Source organism: Hipposideros armiger, unplaced genomic scaffold (assembly GCF_001890085.2).
Source record: "Hipposideros armiger isolate ML-2016 unplaced genomic scaffold, ASM189008v1 scaffold_388, whole genome shotgun sequence".
NCBI classification, from domain to species: domain Eukaryota; kingdom Metazoa; phylum Chordata; class Mammalia; order Chiroptera; family Hipposideridae; genus Hipposideros; species Hipposideros armiger.
In genome coordinates, this window is record NW_017731738.1 from 434,696 (window position 1) to 458,162 (window position 23,467).

At 43.2% G+C, this 23,467-nt stretch overlaps 1 protein-coding gene across 1 annotated transcript; it reads left to right on the plus strand.

The window, feature by feature from the left end:
- The first annotated feature begins 7,623 nt into the window (after positions 1 to 7,623).
- Positions 7,624 to 22,378, plus strand: LOC109393741 (phospholipid-transporting ATPase FetA-like). The gene is made up of 10 exons (XM_019663271.1): positions 7,624 to 7,627; positions 10,647 to 10,752; positions 11,136 to 11,283; positions 14,967 to 15,150; positions 16,607 to 16,830; positions 18,357 to 18,440; positions 19,778 to 20,023; positions 20,200 to 20,338; positions 21,141 to 21,271; positions 21,373 to 22,378. The coding sequence occupies exons 1-10, from the start codon at positions 7,624 to 7,626 to the stop codon at positions 21,550 to 21,552; spliced, it is 1,446 nt and encodes a 481-aa protein (XP_019518816.1). The 3' UTR covers positions 21,553 to 22,378.
- Positions 22,379 to 23,467: the final 1,089 nt, after the last annotated feature.

The window sequence follows — 23,467 nt, forward strand, 5'->3', positions numbered from 1 at the left end:
GCAATATTTAAGTTGACATTTATTGACATGGAAAAAATAGTTACATTAATAAGTGCAAAAATATTACAATAGACTATGCGTAGCATATATAACAAACTTGTTTCTGGAAACATACATGTTTATGAGTACATGTGTAGAAAAAACTTGGAAGGATGTACTACAAAAGGTTAATAGTACTTATCTCTAGGCAATGGGTGAATTTTACTTCTCTCTCATTTCAATATTTTATACATATTTACAAAGGGCATATTTTTCTTTACTAACCTGGAAAAAGTCAAATTATCTTCATTTTGAAAAAAATACTAGGTTTGCTTTAACTTCTCTAGTTTTTCATTTCTTCAGATTCAGAACTCATATGATCTAGCAGTGGTGGTCGTGATAAGTTATCATTTGGGTTTCTTGCATCCTGATGACCCATGGCTCTCTCTGGATAACCCATGTCGCAAACACAATTACTCTTCTCTGATGTCTAGAAGCCTGTGTCCACCTTTCTAAAGGGAGCTGGTGAGACATGGGCACCACCTGAGAGAGGATAGGAAAAAGATGTGTATATATTTTGAAAGAGGATGTTCTTTCCTCTTTTCTGTTAAGCCTCTTTCTATCCTATTAGGAAAGGCCTACGATTACAGAGCCAGGACGCTTACTTCTTCATTTTTTTTCAGGAGAAATGAGGTATGAGTCTCCCAATAACAAGTTGGACAAATTCACAGGAATACTGACTTATAAGGGAAATAAGTACTTCCTGGACCATGACAAGCTGCTGCTCCGAGGCTGTGTCATCAGGAATACAGACTGGTGCTACGGCCTGGTGATTTATACTGGTACGTCTCCCTGGAGCCACAGTCAGACCCCGCCTACTGGATTCAATTCATGGCCACATTGTGGATACTTAGTTTTCAGGATATAGATATGACACTCATATATCAGAACACCATGGCTTTGGGACAGATAGAAAGGGAGGGAGGGAGAGAGGGAGGGAGGTAGATGGATGGATGATTTAGTGTAGGAAAAACTTTTTTCTTAGGAAAAAAGTGACTTCTTGTTTTTCCCAAGCATTGAGCTGCCTACATATCAGCTCTGCCTTGGTTAGAGGAAGGCTTTGTGAAGGCCACAGGGCATTCATGAGTCTTTCCAACCATATCTGAACTCAAGAGAAGGCATACATATAGAAGTACACATAGGATTAGTGTGTGAAAGGGGAGAGGATACACGTGGCTTACTTCCATGAAGAGAGAACGAACACAGTGCTCATGATAGAGAAGAATATAAAATATGAAAGGTTCGTGCCAGAGAAGAAGCACATGTAGATCATTAGCAGTGGCCCCTCCTGAGATGTCATTTAGAACCATAATCTCTTAGTGAGGGATTTTCTTGGGTTATCATGTGGTTCAGGACAATGGAGGAGCCTTCTGTGCTACCCTATGCCCTCGGTGACAGTGGGCACTGCTGACAACAGCCATAGTAAGAAGATGGGGACTCTGAAGATAGTACTGAGGNAAAAAAAAAAAAAATCCCCTAATATATGGTCTAGTAAAACCACAGAAAACCAAAGATACAGAAGGAGACAAAAACCATAAAGACACCCAGGAAAATGGCAGAGGAATGAGTTAGAATGCCAGTTGCCTTCTCAAAAAGCAACAATAGAGGCTTGAAGATAAAGGAATTATATGTAAAATGTACTGAAAGAAAATTATGACCAATCTAGAGTTGAATAAATAAAGGTAAATGAAAACTAAAAATAAAAAAACAACAAGTGGCAGTCAGGGTTTGGCCCCAGGGCTCTGGTTTGCCCACCAGAAGAGAAAAGAGAAACACACAAGTGAGAGAGAAGAAATAATGTTAACACAGGCTGCTAAATTACTTGTTGAAGAATTAAGAACCTGTCAGTGTATTATTAAGCTTGTCTAAGTCCTGTTATCAGTATCCTTTGCAAAATCAGTTTCTGCCTCTAAGATCTTCTGTCAGGCGTCCGTTTCAAAGTCTTACTTGCCAACAGTACAGAGGTTTAAGAGATAGCATTCCCTAGCTATACTGCCTATGTTAGTTTCACCTGACAGCTAACATCAAACACTCAGGAGTTACACAGGGAAATAAGAGCAAAATACCAAAATGATAAATTCTGTTTTTCTTTGCTCTTATGATGCCAGAGTGAATTATTTTGGAGCTCACTATAACAGTGATCATGTAGAATTGTTGTTCACGTGCAATTCTCAATACACAAAATCTGCTTCTATCGTACCCTCAGTTGGATATGAGTTCTACCCTAAACCACCCACATTCTCACCTAGCCCTCCTTATGACCAAGAGTATACTTCTGCAAGATAGCTAGCTGTGGTTAGGACATATTGGTGGCCAAGGAGCAAAAAGATGCTAGCTCACCCAGAGAGCATTTCAGCAGCGGACTCTGCTGGCTACGGCTAATCAACTGAGCCAACCAGCTGTAGACAAATATACAATATGTGTGCTATTTGAGATGCCCATTGAATACTTGATGAAGAAAGGCAGAGAGGAAAAGAAAATGAATATATGCTTGTAAAAAAATAGTAACACCTTTACTTATTTTTATAACAACTTTTTACTTTATTACTCCCTTCATTCTCATATTATAGACATCATTATCCTATCTGTAGGGGGTGAATTATTATCCCAGTTTTACAAGAAAGAAATCTAGAGGGCTTGGTTTTTCCCAAGGTCACAGAGCAAATAATCTAACTACAGATAGAAGCTAGAATCTTCTCTCTCTCAGAAGTACTCTCAAATTTTACCCCCAGCTATGCTGCCCCAATCCTTAGGACATTTTGCTGAGAAAGCTCAATAGTTGTTTCCTGGTTAGGCCAGGTAGTAGCCCCATGGTACTAGCCATTAAACCCTATACTGCAAGCAGATGGGGCCTGTGGGACCAGCCTGCCACTCCCTTAACTCAGCCCTAACCCAACCCAGGCCCACTCAGTGCACACACATGTCTTCCAGGATTTTGCCACTGAAGGCCTTCGCACCCTCATGGTGGCCTACCGAGAACTGGATAATTCATTCTTCTATGCCTGGAGCAAAAAGCACAATGAAGCCTGCTTGTCTTTGAAGAATCGGGAAAATAAAATATCAAGTGTCTATGAAGAGATCGAAAAAGACTTGATGGTTAGTGTAAGGAAGCTGGGAACAAACTGGGGGCACGATGCGGGACAGCAGTCAGTAGACTGAGCAAGGGCTCTGAGAGTGGCTTCCAGTAAATCAATAGGTTCAGGCTCTCTCTGGATACTGGATACTGGAATCCAAGCTGATTCAGGATATCCTGGGCCTTTGATATCCATAAATAATGAAAAAAATACACTGGTTATAAGTTCCATCTTTCTGGCAGTTTTTCTTACCCCAAAGCTGCTCACAGAAACAATGTAATCTGGGAGGAATCAGGATCTGAATAACACAGAGATTAGATACTCCAGAACTAATTGATGAACTAATTAAGACAAAAATATTCACTCATTTATCTGATGTATTTATTAAGTGCCTCCTACGTGCCAGGCACTGTTTTAAGCACTGATATATATAGCAGTAGACAAAAGAGACCAAAAAAGTAACATATATAGTATGCTAGATGATGAAAGTGCTATGGGAGAAAATAAAATGAAGCCTGGAAGAGAGCTGGGGAGTATCAGCATATGCGTGTGTCTTTTGGAAAGGGCAAAGCATAGTTGCTGTTTTAAATAGGCTGCTTAGTGAAGGAGACATCTGAGCAAAGACCTCAAGAAGGTGGCAAGCCAAGCGGATCTCTGGAGGATTAGCTTTCCAGACAAAAGGAGTGGCAAAAGCAAAGGCCCTGAAACAGGAGCAGGCCTAACTTGTTAATTGAACAGCAAGGCAGCTAGGGTAGCTGGTACAGTGTAACTAAGGAGGACAGAATAAAAGGACAGGAGACAGAGAAGGAGTAAGAGGGTCCTGTAGGCCAATAAGGACTTAGAGTGAGATATGGAAAACAACTGAAGAGTTCAACCTGAGAAGTGATGAAGCTTTTTGAGTGATCTGTCTGGCTGTCATGTTGAGATTATACTATAAGGGAGCAAGCACAGAGCTGGGGAGCCCAATTAGCAGGTAGTTGCAGTAATACAGTTGAGAGATGATAATGGCTTGAACCAGATAGAAGTAATGGAAGTGGTGAGGAATGGTCAAATTCTGTATATTTTTTCAAGATAGAGCCAACAGAATTTGCTGATGGATTAGATTATAGTATATAAGAAAAGAGAAAAGTTAAGCATGACCCCGGAGTTTTTGACCGGACTGGTTCTGCTGTGAAAATAGAAGTTACTGATACCAAATGGGAAAATTTAGAGATCACAAAGACCACAAATCTCCTTCCATAGCCAGCTCTGTGGTATTTCTAGACTGTTCTTTTAGAGGCCTAGCAGAAGCCAGTCAATAGTTTCTCAGTTACTCAGACTGTCCTGGCCCCCATCCCTGGAGTCAGCACTGTTGGGGTATCATAGAGAGAAAGCATGGTGCTGGACCAAGATGCTTTTACTCTAGTAATTTCCCTTTTCAGAGGAAAAGGCCTTGAAAACCTTAGAGGGCCCCAGTAGATACGAACAAATGAAGTTCATCCCAGCTCTTATAGGGTTGAAAGAAACACTGGAATGAGATGTGGGACATCCCTTGTCTGGGGATCCCTTTTGGAGACCAAAGCCAAGAAGTGTGCTATGAAGCAAGGGAGAAGTGAAAGTGTGTCGAAAGACAGATGGTTTAGATGTGGCACACAGCGTCATGTATGACTTGGGCAAGCCTTTTCCCTCTTTCGTCCCTAATATTCTGTGTTTCCAAATTTGATTTCAGTGTGTGGTTGAAAAGCTGCATCTGTTACGAGGCAGTATGTGCTGAGTTTTATACCATTGGGGTGCTCATGCCAGGACAGCACCAGCTTACTAAAGGATGCTGAGGTGCCAGTTGAGTTGTTGGGTAGCACTAAGTGCTGTGACTCTCTCCTTTTTCCTGACTCCTTGATATCTCTGTTCCAAGCTGTTAGGGGCCACAGCCATAGAAGACAAGCTGCAGGACAGAGTACCTGAGACAATNTCCTGCCAGGTGAGCTGGTGTACCAGGCTCAGTCCCCAGATGAAGGTGCCCTGGTCACTGCTGCCAGGAACTTTGGCTTTGTGTTCCGTTCCCGTACATCTGAGATAATCGTGGTAGTCGAAATGGGGAAAACCAAAATCTACGAACTGCTGGCTATTTTGGACTTCAGCAATGTGCGCAAGAGGATGTCTGTTATTGGTGGGTGCCCCTTTTAGTCGGTCCTCCCCCCTTATTTGTCATTCATACGCATTCACACATTGACTTTCTCTTTAACCTACACACAGATGTTTTCTCCCCTTCACATGCCTTCTCACAGGTGTTGTGTCTCAAATACAAACACACAGCCATTCCCACTTTCTCTGTCACATATATTTTTATTTTCTGTTTTTAAAGCTGAGCCATCCTGCCTCACCTGTTGGCAGCTCAGCGGCTGCTCAGCTCGGGCCGGCAATCGAACCACTGTTGCTCAGAGCTCAAACTCTTGAGCGAGCTCTTAACCAACTGAGCCACTCGGTCGGCCCTGTATTTTCTTTTATACACAGGGGTGGTGGGGGCTTGCTACCATGTGCTAGAACCCTCCTTTAGCATTCCTGAGTAGTGTCTTGTAAGAACCCTCAAAGCTAAGAACAGAGAATAAATCCATAGAGCCTGAACTTGGAGTAAGAGATGAGGGCAGAAATATAGGGGAAATTCATACTGTCTTGCTCTCAATGTGTTTGGGTCATTCTTCATCCTTGGTCCTTACTAGGTGTGGGCCTTGGTATAGAACTTGAACTTGAGAAGCTAAAAGTGATCCTGCATCAGAGACTTCCACAGCTGATATTGAACCCATGGAAAAACTGGTTCCATAAGGTCCTCTCTCATTCTCACCAGCCTTCACCACATCACTTATCATATGTAACCACTCATTGAGTGTTTAGCCCCCAAAGGTATCAGAAACACATGTCATGGAAACAGCCTCCTGCCATCCCTCAGTGGCCCAGACAAGTTTCTCGTAACAATGGGCCTGTATGGTTACTTTGCTTAATTTGCTTATCCTTAGTGAGGACACCTGAAAATCGGGTAATGTTGTTCTGCAAGGGTGCAGACACTATCCTCTGCCAGCTGCTTCATCCATCCTGTAGAGGCCTCAGAGATGTGACCATGAAACATTTAGATGTAAGTGTTTAGGTTGCAGGGGAGGGAAGCTGTGGGTGGTTCCATGTATCTGCATATGTGTCCCTGTGTCAGTGTGTTTTTTTATGCGTGTATATTGGTGTCTGTGTCTCTTTAATTGATGGAAGAATAAAAACTTCCTCATTCTGTGGGATTCTCACTGATCAACATTGCCAACTTCTGTGTCAAGGAGTTGGATGGCACAGGACCCCAGGGGCATGACAAGGATTGTGTCTGTGGCAGCATTTACCACAGTCGGAATAGTTCTCTCTATGATTTCTGGCTCAGGAGGTCCTATGGTCAGACCTAGAATTTGCTTCAGAAAAGGGCCTGCTGGTACGGGAGGCCCACCCCACCAGCCATGATAAGAACGATTGTTTTTAGGAGTACAAAACACCGGGCCTGGGCTGTTTAGGGGACTGTTTGATACCGTCCTCTGATACTACAGGATTAGAATCCCCAAGAGTACCTCCCCGCTACCTACCCCACACTACTTCCACCCCCTCGGATTTGAACTATATCGGAAAGAAAGAGTGGCACCAGTCTGCTGGCACTAAACAGGAAAACCAGATCCATATTCTCTAGGGTTTCTACCTTTCTACCTGGATATATAGGGTTGGGAGAATAAGACAAGGAATGGGATGAGGAAGAGGCAGATCAGGAAAGTATTTTAAAGAATAAATAGATTGGTGAAGATGTTATTTTGTTAGGCCATTTTGGCTTGACTCTACATTAACACATAGTCAGAGAACAAATGGCCAGTAAGCACACACACGAAAAATGCTCAGTGTCATTAGCCATCAGGGAAATGCAAATCAAAACCATAAGGTACTACTTCACACCACTAGGATAGCTAAAATAGAAAAAGATGACCAGACAATAAGTATTGGCAAGGATATAGTGAAATCTTAACCTTCATCCATTGCTGATGGGAATGTAAAATGATGCAGCCATTTTGGAAAACAGGCTGGCAGTTCCCAAAAAAGTTTGGCCTTTAGTAATCATCAGATGACCCAGCATTTCCACTCCTAGGTATATTTCCTGGAGAAATGAAAATATACATCCACACAGAAACTTGTACATGAATATTTATAGCAGCATTATTCACTGTAGCAAAGAAGTAGAAGCAACCTAAATGTCCATCAATGGATGAATGGATAAATAAAACGTGGTGTATCCATACAATGAATTAATTACTCAGTCACTAAAAGGAATGACATACTGATACATGCTATAGTGTGGATGAACCTTAAAGACATTGTGCTAAATGGAAGAAGCCAGTCACAAAAGGCCACGTATTATATGATTTCATTTATAGGAAATGTCTAGAACAGGCAAGTCTATAGAAACAGAAAGTAGATTAGTGGTTGCCAGCGGGTGGGGAAAAGGGAATGGGAATGACCGCTAATGGGTATGGCGTTTCTTTTGGGGTGATGAAAATGTTCTGGGATTAGATAATAATGATGGTTGGTTGCACAGTTAAGGGTATCATTTTTTGAAAATACTGAATTGTACACTTTTAAAGGCTGAATTTTATGGTATGTACATTATATCTCAAGTGTCTTAAAAAGTCATTGAAGTGTCCTAAATGGGATGGCTCATGTCTTACAATGGTTCCCAGAGGCCACAGTATTTTTTGTCCTAGTCTGAAAACTCTCATCTTTTAACCTTTCAGAACACATGAATTAGGTATCTTCTCAGAGAGCATTTCCACAGACTGGCTTCAAAGGGGGTCATAAAACTGTTTTAGATCTTTCAGCCTGCTTCCTGCTACCAACCTTAACAGATACCAACAGTGGAGCCTGACTACAACAGTGGTATGTTAACCACTGATGATAAACCTATGAGTCAAGCTCCAAAAACCCACTCATGCAGAAGCATAGCTCCAGGCCCTCTAAGATAGAGATCAGCAGGTCATACAAAAACAAGTGGCACAGGGATATGAAAGACAGTTCAGGTAATATAATTAATAATGTTGTAAATATTTTGTAGGGTATCAGATGGACACATGTCTTGTTAGGGCGACCACTTCATGGACAGTGTAGAGGCTTGACCACTGCACTGTACACCTGAAGCTGACATTGAATAATATTGTATGTCAACTATAATTTTATATATATATAGTCACAGGATGTGGAATATAGTGTGGGAATGGAGTCAATGGAATTGTAATAGATATGGGGGGGTGGATTGGGGGAGGGAGGTTGTCACTTTGTGAGGGGTGGGAAGTATAACTATTGCATTGTTTTGTACACCTGAAANTAATGGAGCGATTAAGAGGTTGGGCTCTGGAACTGGTTCAAAACCTGTCTCTCCTAGTTAGTAGCTATGTGACTTTAAGTAAAATACTTCTCCACTTTTAATATCAAGTTCCTCATCTATTATTAAAAGAGGGGGATTTTCAATATTAAATTAAATAATATATGTAAAGTACTTACCACAGTTCCTGGCACTTAATTAATAGTTAATATGTTTTAGTTACTATCATCTCCCTTCAAAATCTCAAGGATAGCTCCCATTGGGCTGTCTTTTCTGTCCTGTGTACTACTGCCTGGAGCCTATGAACTACAGGCCCCCCCTGCCCTCCAAGAAGAGAGAGAAGCTTTGTTGAGAAATAAGGCTCCAAAAGGTAGAACTGAAGCAGCATATGCCTGGGATGAAATGTTAATTTAATTTTTGTTGTTGTTTTTCTCTAGATTTTCCTGCTTTTAGGTGGCATATGTTTTGTCCTAGCAATTGGGCATGGCATTTGGGAGAGCAGAAAAGGCTACTACTTCCAGAATTTTCTGCCGTGGAAAGAATATGTCTCTTCATCATTTGTCTCTGCCGTCTTCATATTCTGGTCCTACTTCATTATTCTCAACACCATGGTGCCTATTTCCCTCTACGTCAGGTAGGCTTCTTGGGTCATTTGGGGTTACAGGTAGAGCAACTGACTTCATACTTCCTGCTTAATTCAACTCTTAGAAAGCATGCACTGTGTGCTCTTTAACTCACTACTTTCCACAGTGCCTGGTGTACAAAACACTCTGAGAAGTATCTGAAGATTGCGTAAATCGTTTCTATAACAAGAACACTGTGCTAGGTACTGTGTGGGTTATACAAAAAGAAAATTATCCCTGCCCTCAAATAGCTTATAATGTCAGTGACTAAATAAGACATANCCTTATAACCCAGGTCGAGCCCTTACAGGACAGCTGCATTCCCCCTTGACATACAGCTTGCTAAGCGTATACTGTATGCCAGATGCTGTATTAGGTAGGCATTGAGAACACAAAGGTGAATCAATCCAACATGACCTCTGTCATCCAAGAACTCACAAGCTAAAATTTTATCATTGTCTTTGACTGTACCCTCTCTATTGTTCCAAAGATCCAGTCTCTCACCGTGTCCCGACAATTCCTCTGAAAATCCTCTTGACTGTGCCACCACCTTCATTCAGCCTTTATTCCCTGTCGACTGTAATTCTGCAAAAACTTCTGAACTGACCTATTGCCCTCATTCATTTCAGTACAGCCTACAAACAACCATCAGTTTAATCTTCCTGAAATATACCATTGGGTTGTCGGAAAAGTCACGACACATTTTTGCAACAAAAAACATAGAACAAATACGTCAAGACTTTTCCGACAACCCAATAGTTTTATGATGTTACTCTCTGCTCAGGCACCTACCGCGACTCCACGTGGCAGTTGGACTCCACTCTCTGGCCTTCAAGACCTTGATAATCTGTCGCTGCCTACACATCCTTATCTCTATCCTAAAGTGACCATTATCTTCAATATGTCCCAAAGCAAAGCAAAGCAATTCTTATTCTAGGGCTTCTGTTTCGGTTGTTTCCCTCTTTGAAATGTTTTTTCCTTTCCCTAAACAAGTCTTACTCACCCTCAAGGTCTTTGTCCAAGAAAGTTTCTATAACAATTGCAGTATCTCCTCTGACTATTGATACTACTTGCAGCCAGGGTTCAGGACCTAATTTTTAAAAAATTTTTTCCTTTAGTATGAATTTATTCCAAATTCCAGATTTCTTGATGTAAAGGAAAGACTAAAACCTAAGCATATCTCAGTCTCCCATAAACACTAGCATAGAAATGAGCACAGTTCTGTTCAAAGAAATTCATCCCGATTGTCTGGAGAAGTGGATACAGACTGGAATTGCTTTAAGAAACAGGGGAAGGCTTTCTAGAGAAGACTTAAGCCAGGATGATCCTAGTTACTGATAAATAACTCACAAGTCTTTACCAAGTTGACAGGCTCTTGTGAATATTTGAATATGGTCTCCATTGACTCAAGAAAAATACACTTTGACTGCATCCCTGGCCAATGTGGACAAATGGGCTCTGCAGCCACTGTTACTGCCTGTATACCAGCACACTGTGAAGACACCCTGTCCTGGCCAAAATGTGACCTGTGTTCCTTCTTTCCTGCAGAGACTGCTGTGAACATCGCCTATGCCTGTAACATATTTGAGAATGGAATGGATGGGCTGTTTTTTGTGGAAGGCACGGATGTTGAGACTATTCAGCAAGAACTCAGGTACAGATGGGAGAGCTGCCACAGCCCATCCCTGGACTCAAGATTTCTCATTCATCTCTTCACCCAATATGGCCCCATACTACCAGAAGGAACAGAGAAGAAATGGAGGAGAGGAAAACAGAAAACCTTAAGTATTTGAGAGAATTTTGTGAAGAAGCATTAGAGCTCAAAGAGTTGGAGTATGGGGAGTATAGAAGTGTGGTGTGTGGATGGTCAGGGACCTAAGACAGTGGCAGGTCTCAGGAGGCCGTCAGGTCTGAGGTCCTGGCTGGTGCTCTGCAGAGATTCTATACCCACCTTGCCCACTTTCACTCTGGGACACATTTTCCTTCCTAAACTCTGGGGCTTCGGGTCAGACACTAACCACTACTCTTGGCTTTCAGGTCAGCAATAGACAAGATGAAACCCCAGCCTCTACTGGAATCAGACCCAATGAACAATTACTTCACCACGAAGCCCACAATGCCTTTCAGAATACCCGAGGAGGTGCCCAATGGCAACTATGGCCTGATCATCAATGGCTACAGTCTGGTGGGCAACACAGAGCTATAGTTCTGTTCTCTTCTTCCAAGGAACTTTTTTCCTATGTCCAACCCACTTCAGGGAAATTTCAAGGCCCATGAGTAGCCCTGTTCCTCCTCCCCCCAGGTGCCTTTGCCTGACAAACACCTTTCTCAAGACTTCCCTAGGCAGGAATAATGAGAAAAGAGAAGAAGCCAAGGGCATATTCCTTCCTTATCCAAAATGTTCACTATTGATGTGGCCTGTCACTTAGGGGAAGGGGGAAGTGAGCAGAACCATGTCCTCCAAAAAGTCACTTGGCCTTATGGCCCAGTCAACTGACTTGACTCAGGGAGAGATTCTGACCGGTTTCCCACTGGAGACTGGGTCAGATGCGAGGATGCCTAGAGCTGACTCGGGGTTTTGGCCTCGNTATGAAAATAAAAATGAAATAACATATTAAAGCAATTAATAAATTATGGCATGATATAAATATGCAAGTGATTTTTTATTATTAGTTCAGTGGTCAGCATGGAGACATCTGTCTTTAGAACATCAGTGGATTCTGACGTACCGTATTCCCCATGTATAAAACGCTCCCATGTATAAGACGCACCTTAATTTTGGGGCCCGAAATGTGAAAAAAATGTATTACATAAAGTTGTTGAACTCAAGTTTTAGTCATTATAAAATTCATACAACTCCTCACCGCTTGTGGGAAATGCAAGTAAAAAATCTACAACCACTGTATAAGACGCACCCAGTTTTTAGACCCCAAATTTTTCGAAAAAGAGTGCATCTTATACATGGGGAAATATGGTAGCTTATTGGCCATTTTTCTCTAGCCTTTGGCCAGGCCATCTTTTGTTAACAATGTCAAAAATGTATTGGCCTTGACCCCATTGCTGTGGTATTTGGTCGTAGCTATCTAAAGTGTTAGGTCAATGTTTATATTTGGTGGAGTCCTGCAGCATTTGAGCAATGTACCTTTGGCAGAAATGGAGGGAGGCAGGCATAATTCCTATATGAGGCAAAATATGAAGACTGTCATAAAAGGCACAAAAAACTTACAGGAGTTAATAAAAATGAGCAATCATAGCTGGTTAAAGAAATCAAGGAAGACTTTCTGGAGGAAGTGATGTTTGTGCTAGGCCCTAAGGGATGGGGAAGAATTCAGCAAATAGAGATTGTGCAAAAGGAAAAATGACCAGTATGTACAGAAGCCTGATGGCAAAGAAGCACAAACCTGAAGGTATTCATGATTAAGGCCCAGTCTTTTTCATGGTGGCCTTACAGAACACCCAGTAGCTATAGNGGACACCCAGAGACAAGACTTTTTCCAGACACCATTTTCTAATAGGGAGCAGTTACCCCTTCATATCATCAGGTTTAATTATCATGGATTTGGGACTTGGAAGAATAGAGACTAAAGCTGGCCATTGATTATTCAGGATAGCTGCGGGGAGAAAGGGTACAAAAAGGGTCTGCCGAGCAGTACTTCTTTGGGGTGGATCTTTTCTGGCCCAAATGAATTTGTGGTCCAGGTCAGAGCTACAAAGGCCTTAGAAACCAGCACAGAGTCTCCTCCATTTATCTTGATTTTCTCTTCCCATTCTCCTAAGTGTTCTCATCACATTCCAGAAATTGCCCCCAAATTGACCTTCTATAAAGTATCAAGCTGCTACTGAGAAGTTTGTTCTGGCTTATGTATTCCAGAATACAGAAAAAGTCAACTTCTCCTACAACAAACTGGCCGATCCTAAGTTTTCATTTTATGACAGGACTTTGGTGGAAGCAGTGAAAAAGGGAGATCACTGGGTACACTTATTTTTCCTCTCACTCTCATTGTGTCATACGGTGATGTCAGAAGAGAAAGTGGAAGGTGAGAAAGGGCCCGAGGCCTCATGATCTGAGAATATGTCATAGAGTCTAGGCTGGTTGGGTGAGAGTGTTTTAATATCATCTATAATGGCTTAATTTAAGAAAGAACTTCCTAACAGGAAGCGTTATCCAGCAATAGAATGGATAATCAAGATAAGTAGTGAGCTCCTAGTCACTGGAGATATTCATGCAGAAAACAACCTCTTGGTCTTAAAGAAGATTCAGTCATTGTATAGGGGTCAAACTTGCTGCTATCTAAGGGCCTCCTGATCTTGAGGCCCTGATGTCCTGTCATAGAGTACAACTGAATTGTTTCCCAGAATCAGCCCCACTATCTCTGACAAAACTTCCCTGAAGAATGAATTGAGTCACCCTTTTGTTATTTCACAGTTTAAGGGTATCCCCACATGTTCTAGTTTCTTTAGTAACCAAATATGACTATATCATCCCTGAATTTATCGAAGCCTTTTTTTTTAGAAACATTGAGAAATGACTGATTATAAATTAAGAAGACTTTTTTTTCTTAACAAACAAGAATTTAGGCAGACAAATAAATCACCCTTTAAAGTCAATGTACTCTTTATATACCATGTTTCCCCGAAAATAAGACCTAAGTAGAAAATAAGCCCTAGCATGATTTTTCAGGATGCTCATAATATAAGCCCTACCCCAAACATAAGCCCAGTTAAGATTGTCAGCCAGGCATGACTGTTTGAATAAATGTAGATTTTGTACATGAATAAATGTACATTGTTGGAGCAAAAATTAATATAAGGCCCTGTCTTATTTTCAGGAAAACATGGTAATACTACCATTAGTAACACCTTATATTTGTATATCATTTTACAGTTTTATAAATTGCTTTCATTTATATTATCACCCACAATCTTCACAACAGCCCTCTGAGGTAAGCAGAACAAGAAAAATTATCCTAGTTATGAAGGAAACTGAAGCTAAAAGAGATTAAATGACTTGCCTAAAATCCTTCAGCTAAGAATAGCAGAGATGATATAAGAACCCAAATTTCATGTCTCCTGGCCCTGTGAGCCCCTACCCCACCACAAGCCTCTCTGGGCCTGACATTCCAACAAGTTGCTATTACTTGAAGCATATTTGGACTTGTCTTTGTTTACTGGTTTGAATGACAAGGTAGGAAACACACAAAAAAATAGTCTTATTGTCCCAGAGATACATCTTGTGTCTGACCTGAAATTATACTCCCCCACCTACCTCATTCACAAATATAAGACTCTGATGATGCATAACTGTTTTTAGCAATAAATAGTCCTTCAAAAGAGAAATAATCCAAAATATACCTCAGGTTGTGGTGATATTCTAAAAGAAGAGCTCAAGAAGTGTCTTGAGTAATATAAAACTGAAAGACTGATTCAACAAAGTGAATCATTTAGCTTCCCAAGGTGAGAGTTTCAAAGGTGATAGTACTCATTCATATATATGTACTGAGTGTATATATATGTGTGTATATATATATATGGTTTATTAAACCATCAATATTATCTTACAGCAGTGTTTATTTAAAATTTGGACAGTCTTGTGCAGGGCAGCCTGAATGAGACTCACCCCGGAGATTTGTTAAAAATTCAATTTCTTGGGCCCTCCTCCCAGATTTTGTGATTCTGGAGTCAGTAGGTTTGGATAGGGCCAGGAACCTGCATTTTTGACAAGCTNTTGGGGGTGGAGCACCTTGGGAGCAGCCATGCCTGACCTCTGTAGTACAGGAGAGTGTGGAGGAGAGTGGAAGGGCCTAGGAAGATCCTGTCCGGAGAACCTTTTCGGGCAACCTGAGATGTGGGTGTGTCCTGGTGCTGCAGGCCTATGCTCTAGAAGGGAAGCTGGAGTTGGAACTGCTGCGAACAGCATGTATGTGCAAGGGAGTGATCTGCTGCCGGATGACACCCCTTCAGAAGGCCCAGGTGGTAGAGCTGGTGAAGAAGTACAAGAAGGCGGTGACACTGGCCATCGGGGATGGGGCCAATGACGTCAGCATGATCAAAGGCATGTGAGGGGTGGGGGCAGAGGCCCCAAGGCATGAGCTTGCCCTTTCCTTGCCCCATGGGCAAAACTGATCCGGGTGGCACTGCGTTGCTGGTTCACACTGCTGCATGTCATATGTATTGTACGATTTCATTCATATGTTTTGTGATTTCATTCATGCTCCTCTACACCTGCATTCCCATTTGTTTACACATGCGTACATCAGCCCATCTCCACAGGCATGCACACACATTTAGATTCATTCACTTAATACTCATACACACATAGGCACGCATGGCTCCCCCAAGAACTCATGCATATATTCATAGAACAACAGGCTGTGTCACTACCACACCATCTTTCTGAGATGGCATCAAAGTCCACAAAAAGGACCCCTGGGCAGAAGTCATAGTCTGTTCCTTTTTTGAAGGCTGTAGGCCTGAGCAAAGTTAGGTGGGAGACAGCGCTGCCCAACTAGGGAATTAGCTGTGAGGCCCAATGCAGGCAGTGTTCCCAGGAGCTTGCCTTGACTACCCTGGCTGGAGGAGAATAGCAGACTTACTGATGCTTCAGACCAATAGAAGCAAATGGCTGAAACTGGTTTTAATTTCAGCGGAATGTTGTTAGCCTCCAGCAACTTGTAGTTCTATGAGATATGGACAACATCTAGGGGTCCTCCAGTCCACCCCCTGTCTCCATACAGGAAACACTAGCAGATATTTCAGACTCAACCTCAGTACTAGGAAGTGTTCTTTCTTTCTTCCCCAGTTCCTAGAACTTCTCTGGTTTTTAGGGCCTTAGAGGGTTCAGTTATTCCATGAAGCAACGCAATTGGTATATGCCAGAAGATCGGTGAATTTGGCCTCCACTACAACAGACTAATTAAAAGTTATAGGAACTTCAGTCTTATCTTCCATCAAGTACAATTCTTGCTTTATCCAGAAAAAGTCACCTTAGGCCTCCTGAAGAACTTGTTTCTCACTAACAAAGTATGTACGTCACTTATTCCTCCCGACAGTTGGATTTTAGCTCCTTAGATAAACTTAGGTAATTAAATGTTGTGTTATATATTGACATCCATCCTGCATTTTTAATTGATTTACGTGGCTTCAGGAGATATCAAGAAATGTTTACCTCAGCATCTAGACACTAGGAAAGAGCCTAGATGGCTACAGTAGGTGCAGAAACAATCGAGCACAGCTTTCTGGAACTAGCCATGCCAGGCATTCTTGAGCAGCAGCATCCAAAACAAAGATGAGGGAGCTGTTTTCTGACTTGTAGGGGAGGGACAATCCACTAAGGAGACAAGGCTCCATCCACTAAGTAAGTGCCATTTTGAGCTAGGCCTAACAGTGTTTCCCAAATGTAAAATAAGGGGTTTGTACAACATGATCTCAGTCTTCCTTTTACACTTCCCAGGCTGGGAGCCCAGCAAACAAGGTCTGTGGCTAAGAAGTTTCTGGGATTTCTTTTGCAGCTGCCCACATTGGGGTCGGTATCAGCAGCCAGGAGGGAACGCAGGCCATGCTCAACAGTGACTTCAGCTTCTCCCAGTTCCAGTATCTTGAGCGTCTACTCTTGGTCCATGGCCGCTGGTCCTATAATCGCATGTGCAAGTTTCTCAGCTACTTCTTTTACAAAAACTTTGCCTTCACCCTGGTGCATTTCTGGTATTCCTTCTACAACGGGTTCTCTGCACAGGTAGGAGGTCAGGTGGCATTTCCCACTCTGGTCAGCTGGGTCTTGTTAGCCCCCACTTCAGCCAGCTGAGACCCTTTTTCTCCTCTAGAGACCAATGAAGGACATGCTGCCATCCATCCATAAAGCTCCTCACCCATGCTTATCCATCTCCCAACCCCACACTTAACCTTAGATTTCCAAACCCTAACTTTTCTGGCCTGACTATGACGTGGCTTTGACTCCTACCTTCAGAACTCTCCCATAAGATATTTTTACCTTTTCCCTCACATAGACACCTAGAGTTTCCAAACATAAGTAATTGAGGGAATTTCCTAGATCTGGGAGTTGGGTTTATTTGTTTGTTTGTTTGTTTTTTGTTTTTTGTTTTTAACTGAGCAGCCATCCTGCCACCTTTTGGCAGCTCAGCGGCAGCTCAGCTCGGGTGGGACTCGAACCGCTGTTGCTCAGAGCTTGCAGTCTTGAGCGAGCTCTTAACCAACTGACCACTATTCGGGCAGCCCTGTTTGTTTGTTTGTTTTAACATCCAAGGTAACCCTTATGGAACAGGCTAAACCTCAAGGGACCTCTAGGTTTTGACAGACAGGCTGGTTATGGCATTCACTTAGAGCCATTCTTGGAAACACAGCTACCCTTTACTTCTCCTTCCCCACCCCAACACACACTATTGTTGCTCCAATGAATTAATTCCACATTTTGAATATGAGATCTCCCCCACAATAGTGAGGAGAGGTGACACCTGGATTTTGATGTTCCACAAGGAGTCCCTTTTTTTATGAGAAGTTTTTCAGGAGTCTCTCAAAGATTCCCAAGAGAAACAACCTCAGGAATGATTCTCTTGGGAGATCCTTCCTACCTCTGTTGCCTTGGGCTCCAGGGGAAACAGACTGGTCAGCAGTCAGCAGAGAATAGAAGACTTACATACCCGCAGTGTCTAGCAAAGCCAGTCTGGTTTGTGGGAAGTGTGTGTGTGAGAGACAGAGAGAGAGATGACGACGATGACCACCTCTTGTGGTTAGTAAGGAAAGGAGCCCTTTCCAGGCTCCAGGATGGAGCACCCAGCTGGGGAAGGGTCACTGGGCCTATTCTGCTTGCCAGTGTTAGAAAGTGTCCAGGATTATAGAAGCTATTGAATGCCATAAAGCACATAAAGAAAATAGCCCAGAGGCTTACATGCCTGGGAGTGCAGGGGTATAGCTGGCATTCCTTAGCAGCCAGTCTGGATCCTTTCTGTGCAAGGAGGGGCAGTGCAGGTCATGGTAGGGTTGGTCCAAATCAACTTCGTAAGGTTTGCCACAAACAAGCTTGATGTGGCCTTGCCTCAACCAGGTCGCCAGCTCTACATAGAGTGGGACCAAACAGAGACTGAGGTCAGCCTTTTCAATCAGATTTCTGAAATTCAAATCCTGCCCTAGGCTAGTACAATGGTGGGTAGGTTGAGGGCAGAGGGGGCTCTCTTGGACCTGGGAGGTGGAGCTGGTACTTTATAGATGAGAGAAATCTAACAAATCTCCTTGGTATTCTTCCAGACAGTTTATGATACCTGGTTTATCACTTTCTACAACCTGGTCTACACCTCCCTCCCTATCCTGGGCTTGAGTCTATTTGACCAGGTAAGACCATCAGCAAGCCTCTTAGTCAGGGTTGAAGCCCCTGGGCCCTTGAGGAATATTCCCCAGAGTGAGGAGGCTAGCAAGAGCTGAGCTCTATAAAGTCAAGTGTAAATGGAATGACATCTAGAGCAAGGAAGGGAGCTCATCACCTGGAGAGGTATCATGGGATACAGTAAAGAATCCTCCTCCACAGAGAATAATCATCAGTTTTAGAAATCCATTTTTTCCTGCGTCAGTTTTTTCTGTAGAGAGAAACATGGAAATTGTGCTGTACAGTACGTTGTGTACAAAAGTACTGAAAGGAAATAGAGCTATGGGGGCAGGTCTAGGTGAAGCACAGGGTTTCAAAAAGGGAGAGACCCAGACAGAGCTAATGAGATAAACCAATAGTGGGAGGCCAAGGTGGGGGTCCTGAAGATCAAGCATGGGAGTATGGGGATGATACTTTGAATCATAGGGAATCAGCCTAGGGGAGCCATCTGTCCCTGTCAGACATTTCCTGGGTTTTGAGTGTCCTGGTGCCTACCTCTCCCTCCCCTTCTATCCCAACCTCCAGTCATGGGCACATGGAATAGAGAAGGAGCCTCCAAAGGGGAATAAAGTAGCTAAAACAGGACATCATAGGATCATGGTTCCTTGCCTCCATCAGGGAAGCAAGGAAAATTCTCCATGAAGTAGCTGCCAGCCTCAGACAGCAAGAGGGATAAGTTGTGTCACTCAACAGCCCTAACCAGCTTCGATGGTCTAATTCTAGGGATCTACAACTTCTCAAAACAAGCCCCAAGCTTTGTTATCCAGAGTTTCATGTTTAGGAGATGAAGATGATCCAATCTCATCCACATAGAGAATCCTCTTACCTGAGTTCACCAGTAGCTATGGGAACGGGAGGAGTATCACAGAACATGAATACCTACAAGGGACTCACTGGTCCCCATTGGCTTCCCCCTCTCCTCCCACTGGCTTTTGACACAAAGAATATTCAACTGAAGAAACACTTAAAACTGGGGACTGCTTCCACCCCTACCCCAAGCTCCAGTCCTCCCTTCCAGCTATCCCCAGTCCTAATTGCCCCCTTTCTTAAGTCCCAAATCCTAACTGCCTCCAGGTTCTTCCCACCATCTTCACCTTCTCCTAGCTTTCTTCCACTACCCAGATGCTTGCCTAGAGAGTAGAACTTCAGGAAGGGTCTGTGGTCACTGCTCTGTGCTCTGGTTCCACTTCTCAAGTAATCCATGAGGAAGCTCCTAGGCAGCCTGGCAACAGACTCAGTGAGGGGAGAAGCCTGTACTCTGATGGAGCTGGGACCTTCTGAACCTTCCTCCTTGTGGTGTTTCCAGGATGTGAATGAAACATGGAGCCTACATTTCCCAGAGCTGTATGAGCCAGGCCAGCACAACCTCTATTTCAACAAGAAGGAATTTGTGAAGTGTTTAGTGCATGGGATCTACAGTTCCTTCGTGCTGTTCTTTGTCCCCATGGGGACCATTTGCAACTCAGTGCGAAGTGATGGGAAGGAAATCTCCGACTACCAGTCCTTCTCCATGATAGTGCAGATCTCCTTGCTTTGGGTGGTCACAATGCAGGTGTGGCTAGTGGTGGGGGGGGGTAAGGGGGTTGAGTGGGGAGATTGTCTGGAAGAGAGGGAGGGAAGGAAGAAGGGAGGGTGGGGAGGGAACATCTTCCATTAGACAGTTGGAGAAAGGAGGTGGCTGATAGGTCCCAGGTTATAGAGTATAGCACATAATAGGGTGCTTTTCAGATTGCCCTGGAGACAACCTACTGGACTGTGATAAGCCACTTCTTCACCTGGGGTAGCCTGGGCTTCTACTTTTTCATCGTAAACTTCCTGTACAGTGATGGCTTGTGCTTAATGTTCCCCAACGTCTTCCAATTCCTAGGTAAGGCCCCTCTCTGTGTGTGGCAAGGGAGTGGGGAGTGGAGGTGGGGAATGTGAGCCAAATATATTTGTTTAGTAAATGTTTATGGAGCAGCTATTACTATGTGCTAGGCTCTGTGGATAGAGATATGAACAAGACATGGTCTTTGGCCTAAAAGGACTCAAAATTTAGCTAGGGGAAATATTTTACCTTATAGAGTTTCTTAGGTAGTTTCAAATTTCTTATCTAATTTAATTTTTACAAGCATTCTCTGAGGTAGGCAGTGCAAGAATTATTAGCACCATTTTAGAGACTGGAGGTTTTTAACATTTTAATTACTCAAATCTAGGTCTCCTGGTTCCCAGTCCAATATTCTTCCTACTGTAGCATACTGCCTTACTGTCTCCCATATTGAGTTCCCTATCTCTCATCTCCATTCTGATGAGGACAAAATACAGAGAGAGTACATATGTAGGTGTAGCTGGCCCCCACCTGTTGTCAAGCCACTCATTTCTCCCCTCCAAAGTCCTCTAGCCCATTTTTGTGTCCAGACCAAGGCTCTAGGATCCCTCTAACCTACCCGCACCTCTCCTGTCCTGCCCCGCCTTTAGAGGGAGACAAAGGTATGTGAATTCACAGCGACGTTGGCTGTACAAAGGATCTCACTGCAATACTTCTGCATTTACTTTTTTCTCAAGAGACTAACCTGTCTCCAAATCAATAACTTCCTTCTTTGGACTGAAGAGGTATCTAAATTCTGGCTGACAGCCCCCTTCCTCCAGGCTCTGGTTCAGCCTTTCCCCTCCTGGCTCATTGTTTACAGGTGTGGCAAGGAACACTCTGAGCCTGCCACTGTTGTGGCTGAGTGTTGCCCTCAGCATGGTCCTCTGTATTTTGCCTGCCGTTGGGTACCAGTTTCTCAAACCACTATTCTGCTCCTTGACTGTGGACAAGGTGAGTGGAACAGGGAATCTACCCCAGATATAATTCAATTCATGACCTTCTTTGCCTTTGCCTCTGTGAATAAAAATCCTGTCCCCATGCTCTGGCTATAGGTGATTGACAGAATTCGTCGCATGAAACACCCACTGCCACCCCCATCCCAGACTAAACTGAAACAGTCAAGCACGCCACGTTCTGCCTATGCATTCTCCCACAAACAGGGCTTTGGGTCCCTCATCACTTCCGGCAAGTTTATGAGATCCAAGAAAAGACTGCTTTCCTTTCAAAAGTAGAAGCCATTAGGTAAACCCCAAAGGAGCCAGCCATTGCTTTTCCTCCCTCGTATTCACCTAACTTAGTAAGGAGGGCTTCGAGTCCCTGCTCTTCCGCTCTCCCTCCAGGGGCTCAGCTTCTTCATTCCCTGAAAGGCTGTGCCCATGTCAGGCAAGGAACAGTGAAGCAGGAGCTCCCAGATATCTGTCAGGGTTACAGCATTTCAAGAAAAAGCAATGCCGGGCCTCCTTCCCACCAACCCTTCTAAGTTTAACCCAGACCAGCAAATGTGGAAGGAAGTGGAGGGTGAACAGGGGCAGCGTGGGGAAGGGAAAAGAAAATAGGACCTACGAATCTTACTCTGGGCCCTGTTTCTCATGCCCAGAGCAACCATAAACCTGGCCAGAGCCCCACACATAGTCCCACCCAGGCACCCTTCTCAGGTTTATTTGGGGGATTCAGGGTACGTCTTTTGCTGGCTGTGGGTAGCAAAAGAAGGGGACAGCTGTGAAAAGTTGGTCATAAGAAGCTGAAGGAGAGTTTCTGAACAAAAAAACAAACAAACATAAAAAGATGAACAAAGGAGGCAATTCCTGCCTTAAGGACAGCGCAAGACTTTGCCTTCTTTCCCTTTTAATGCCTTTGACCCAAGAACTGACACCTTCTTGGGCCTCAGAACTTGGAGGGGGAGACTGCTGTGGAGTTTTAAAAATCTTTTCTTGAGGAGACATAATTGGTGAACATTTGTCTTCATTCCATAAAACTATTTTGAGAAGAAATTGTATGTACTTGGGAAATTATTTCTGAGAAGTTTATGGAGTAATAAATGACTTATTTTGGAGTGGAGAGATTTGTATGGTCTATCGGCCCCAGCGACGATAACATATTCCAAACAAGGTCATTGTCTCACAGACCGTCCCCCTTCAAATTAAATCAGTATCTCCCCTTCCCGCTTTTTCTTCCCTTTTTGAAAGCTCCATGCCACTTTTCTGCCCCCTGCTGCTAAACTCTATATTCACCTTACTATGATCACATCTTTTAACCATATAGCAGCTCTGTCCTCTTTGCACACCTTAAATATCGGTTCTCAAAGCTCAGTACTAGGTTCTCTGCTCATCTTTCTCTGTACACTTTTCCTGAGTGACTTAATCTAAACTCATGACTTCATGTATCAACAAAAAGAAGATTCTCAATTCTCACGCTATCCTAGATCTCTCTTCTGAAATTCAGTTCTATTTATTAAACTGATTCTGAGACACTTCACTTAGTTGAATCTCAGGAAACTCACACTCAACCCACCAACCTGTACTTACCATTTTCTCCCAAAATTTCATCTCAGGATGCCACCACCATCATTCCAGCCACCCAAGGCAGACTGATAGGAACCATCCTATAGTCTTTCTCTAGTCTGATATCTATTAAGTCATCAAGGAATGTAAATTCTGCATCTTTATTATGTCTTGTTTTCAGTTCCCTCCATCATTACTGCCATTGCCATTGTTCAGACTTTGATTGTCTCTCACATGGATTACTGCATAAAGTCTCCCAATGCATCTTCCTGGTTTCCTCCTATTCAAAGTATCACCAATACTACTTCCAGAGTAATCTGTATAAAAAGCAAATTTGATCATGTCAAGCCCAACTTTGTATCCTTTAAGGGCTTCCCATGCCTTCTGGATCAAGTTAAAACGTGAATACTTTATTATTGGACCCTCAATAGCCTTGTTTTTCACTGCTCCCCCGTTCCTCATTCACTCCAGTCATGCTATTTCTGGTCTTCATGCCATCAGATGTGCTGTTCTCATGTCCCAAAATGCTTTCCCTCAACCCTCACCCCTTCTTCATCTAGCAAACTTCTAGTCACCCTTCAAAACTCGGAATAGTAAGAACTAGATAGAGGTGATGGTTAAACAACATTGTGAATGTACTAGATGC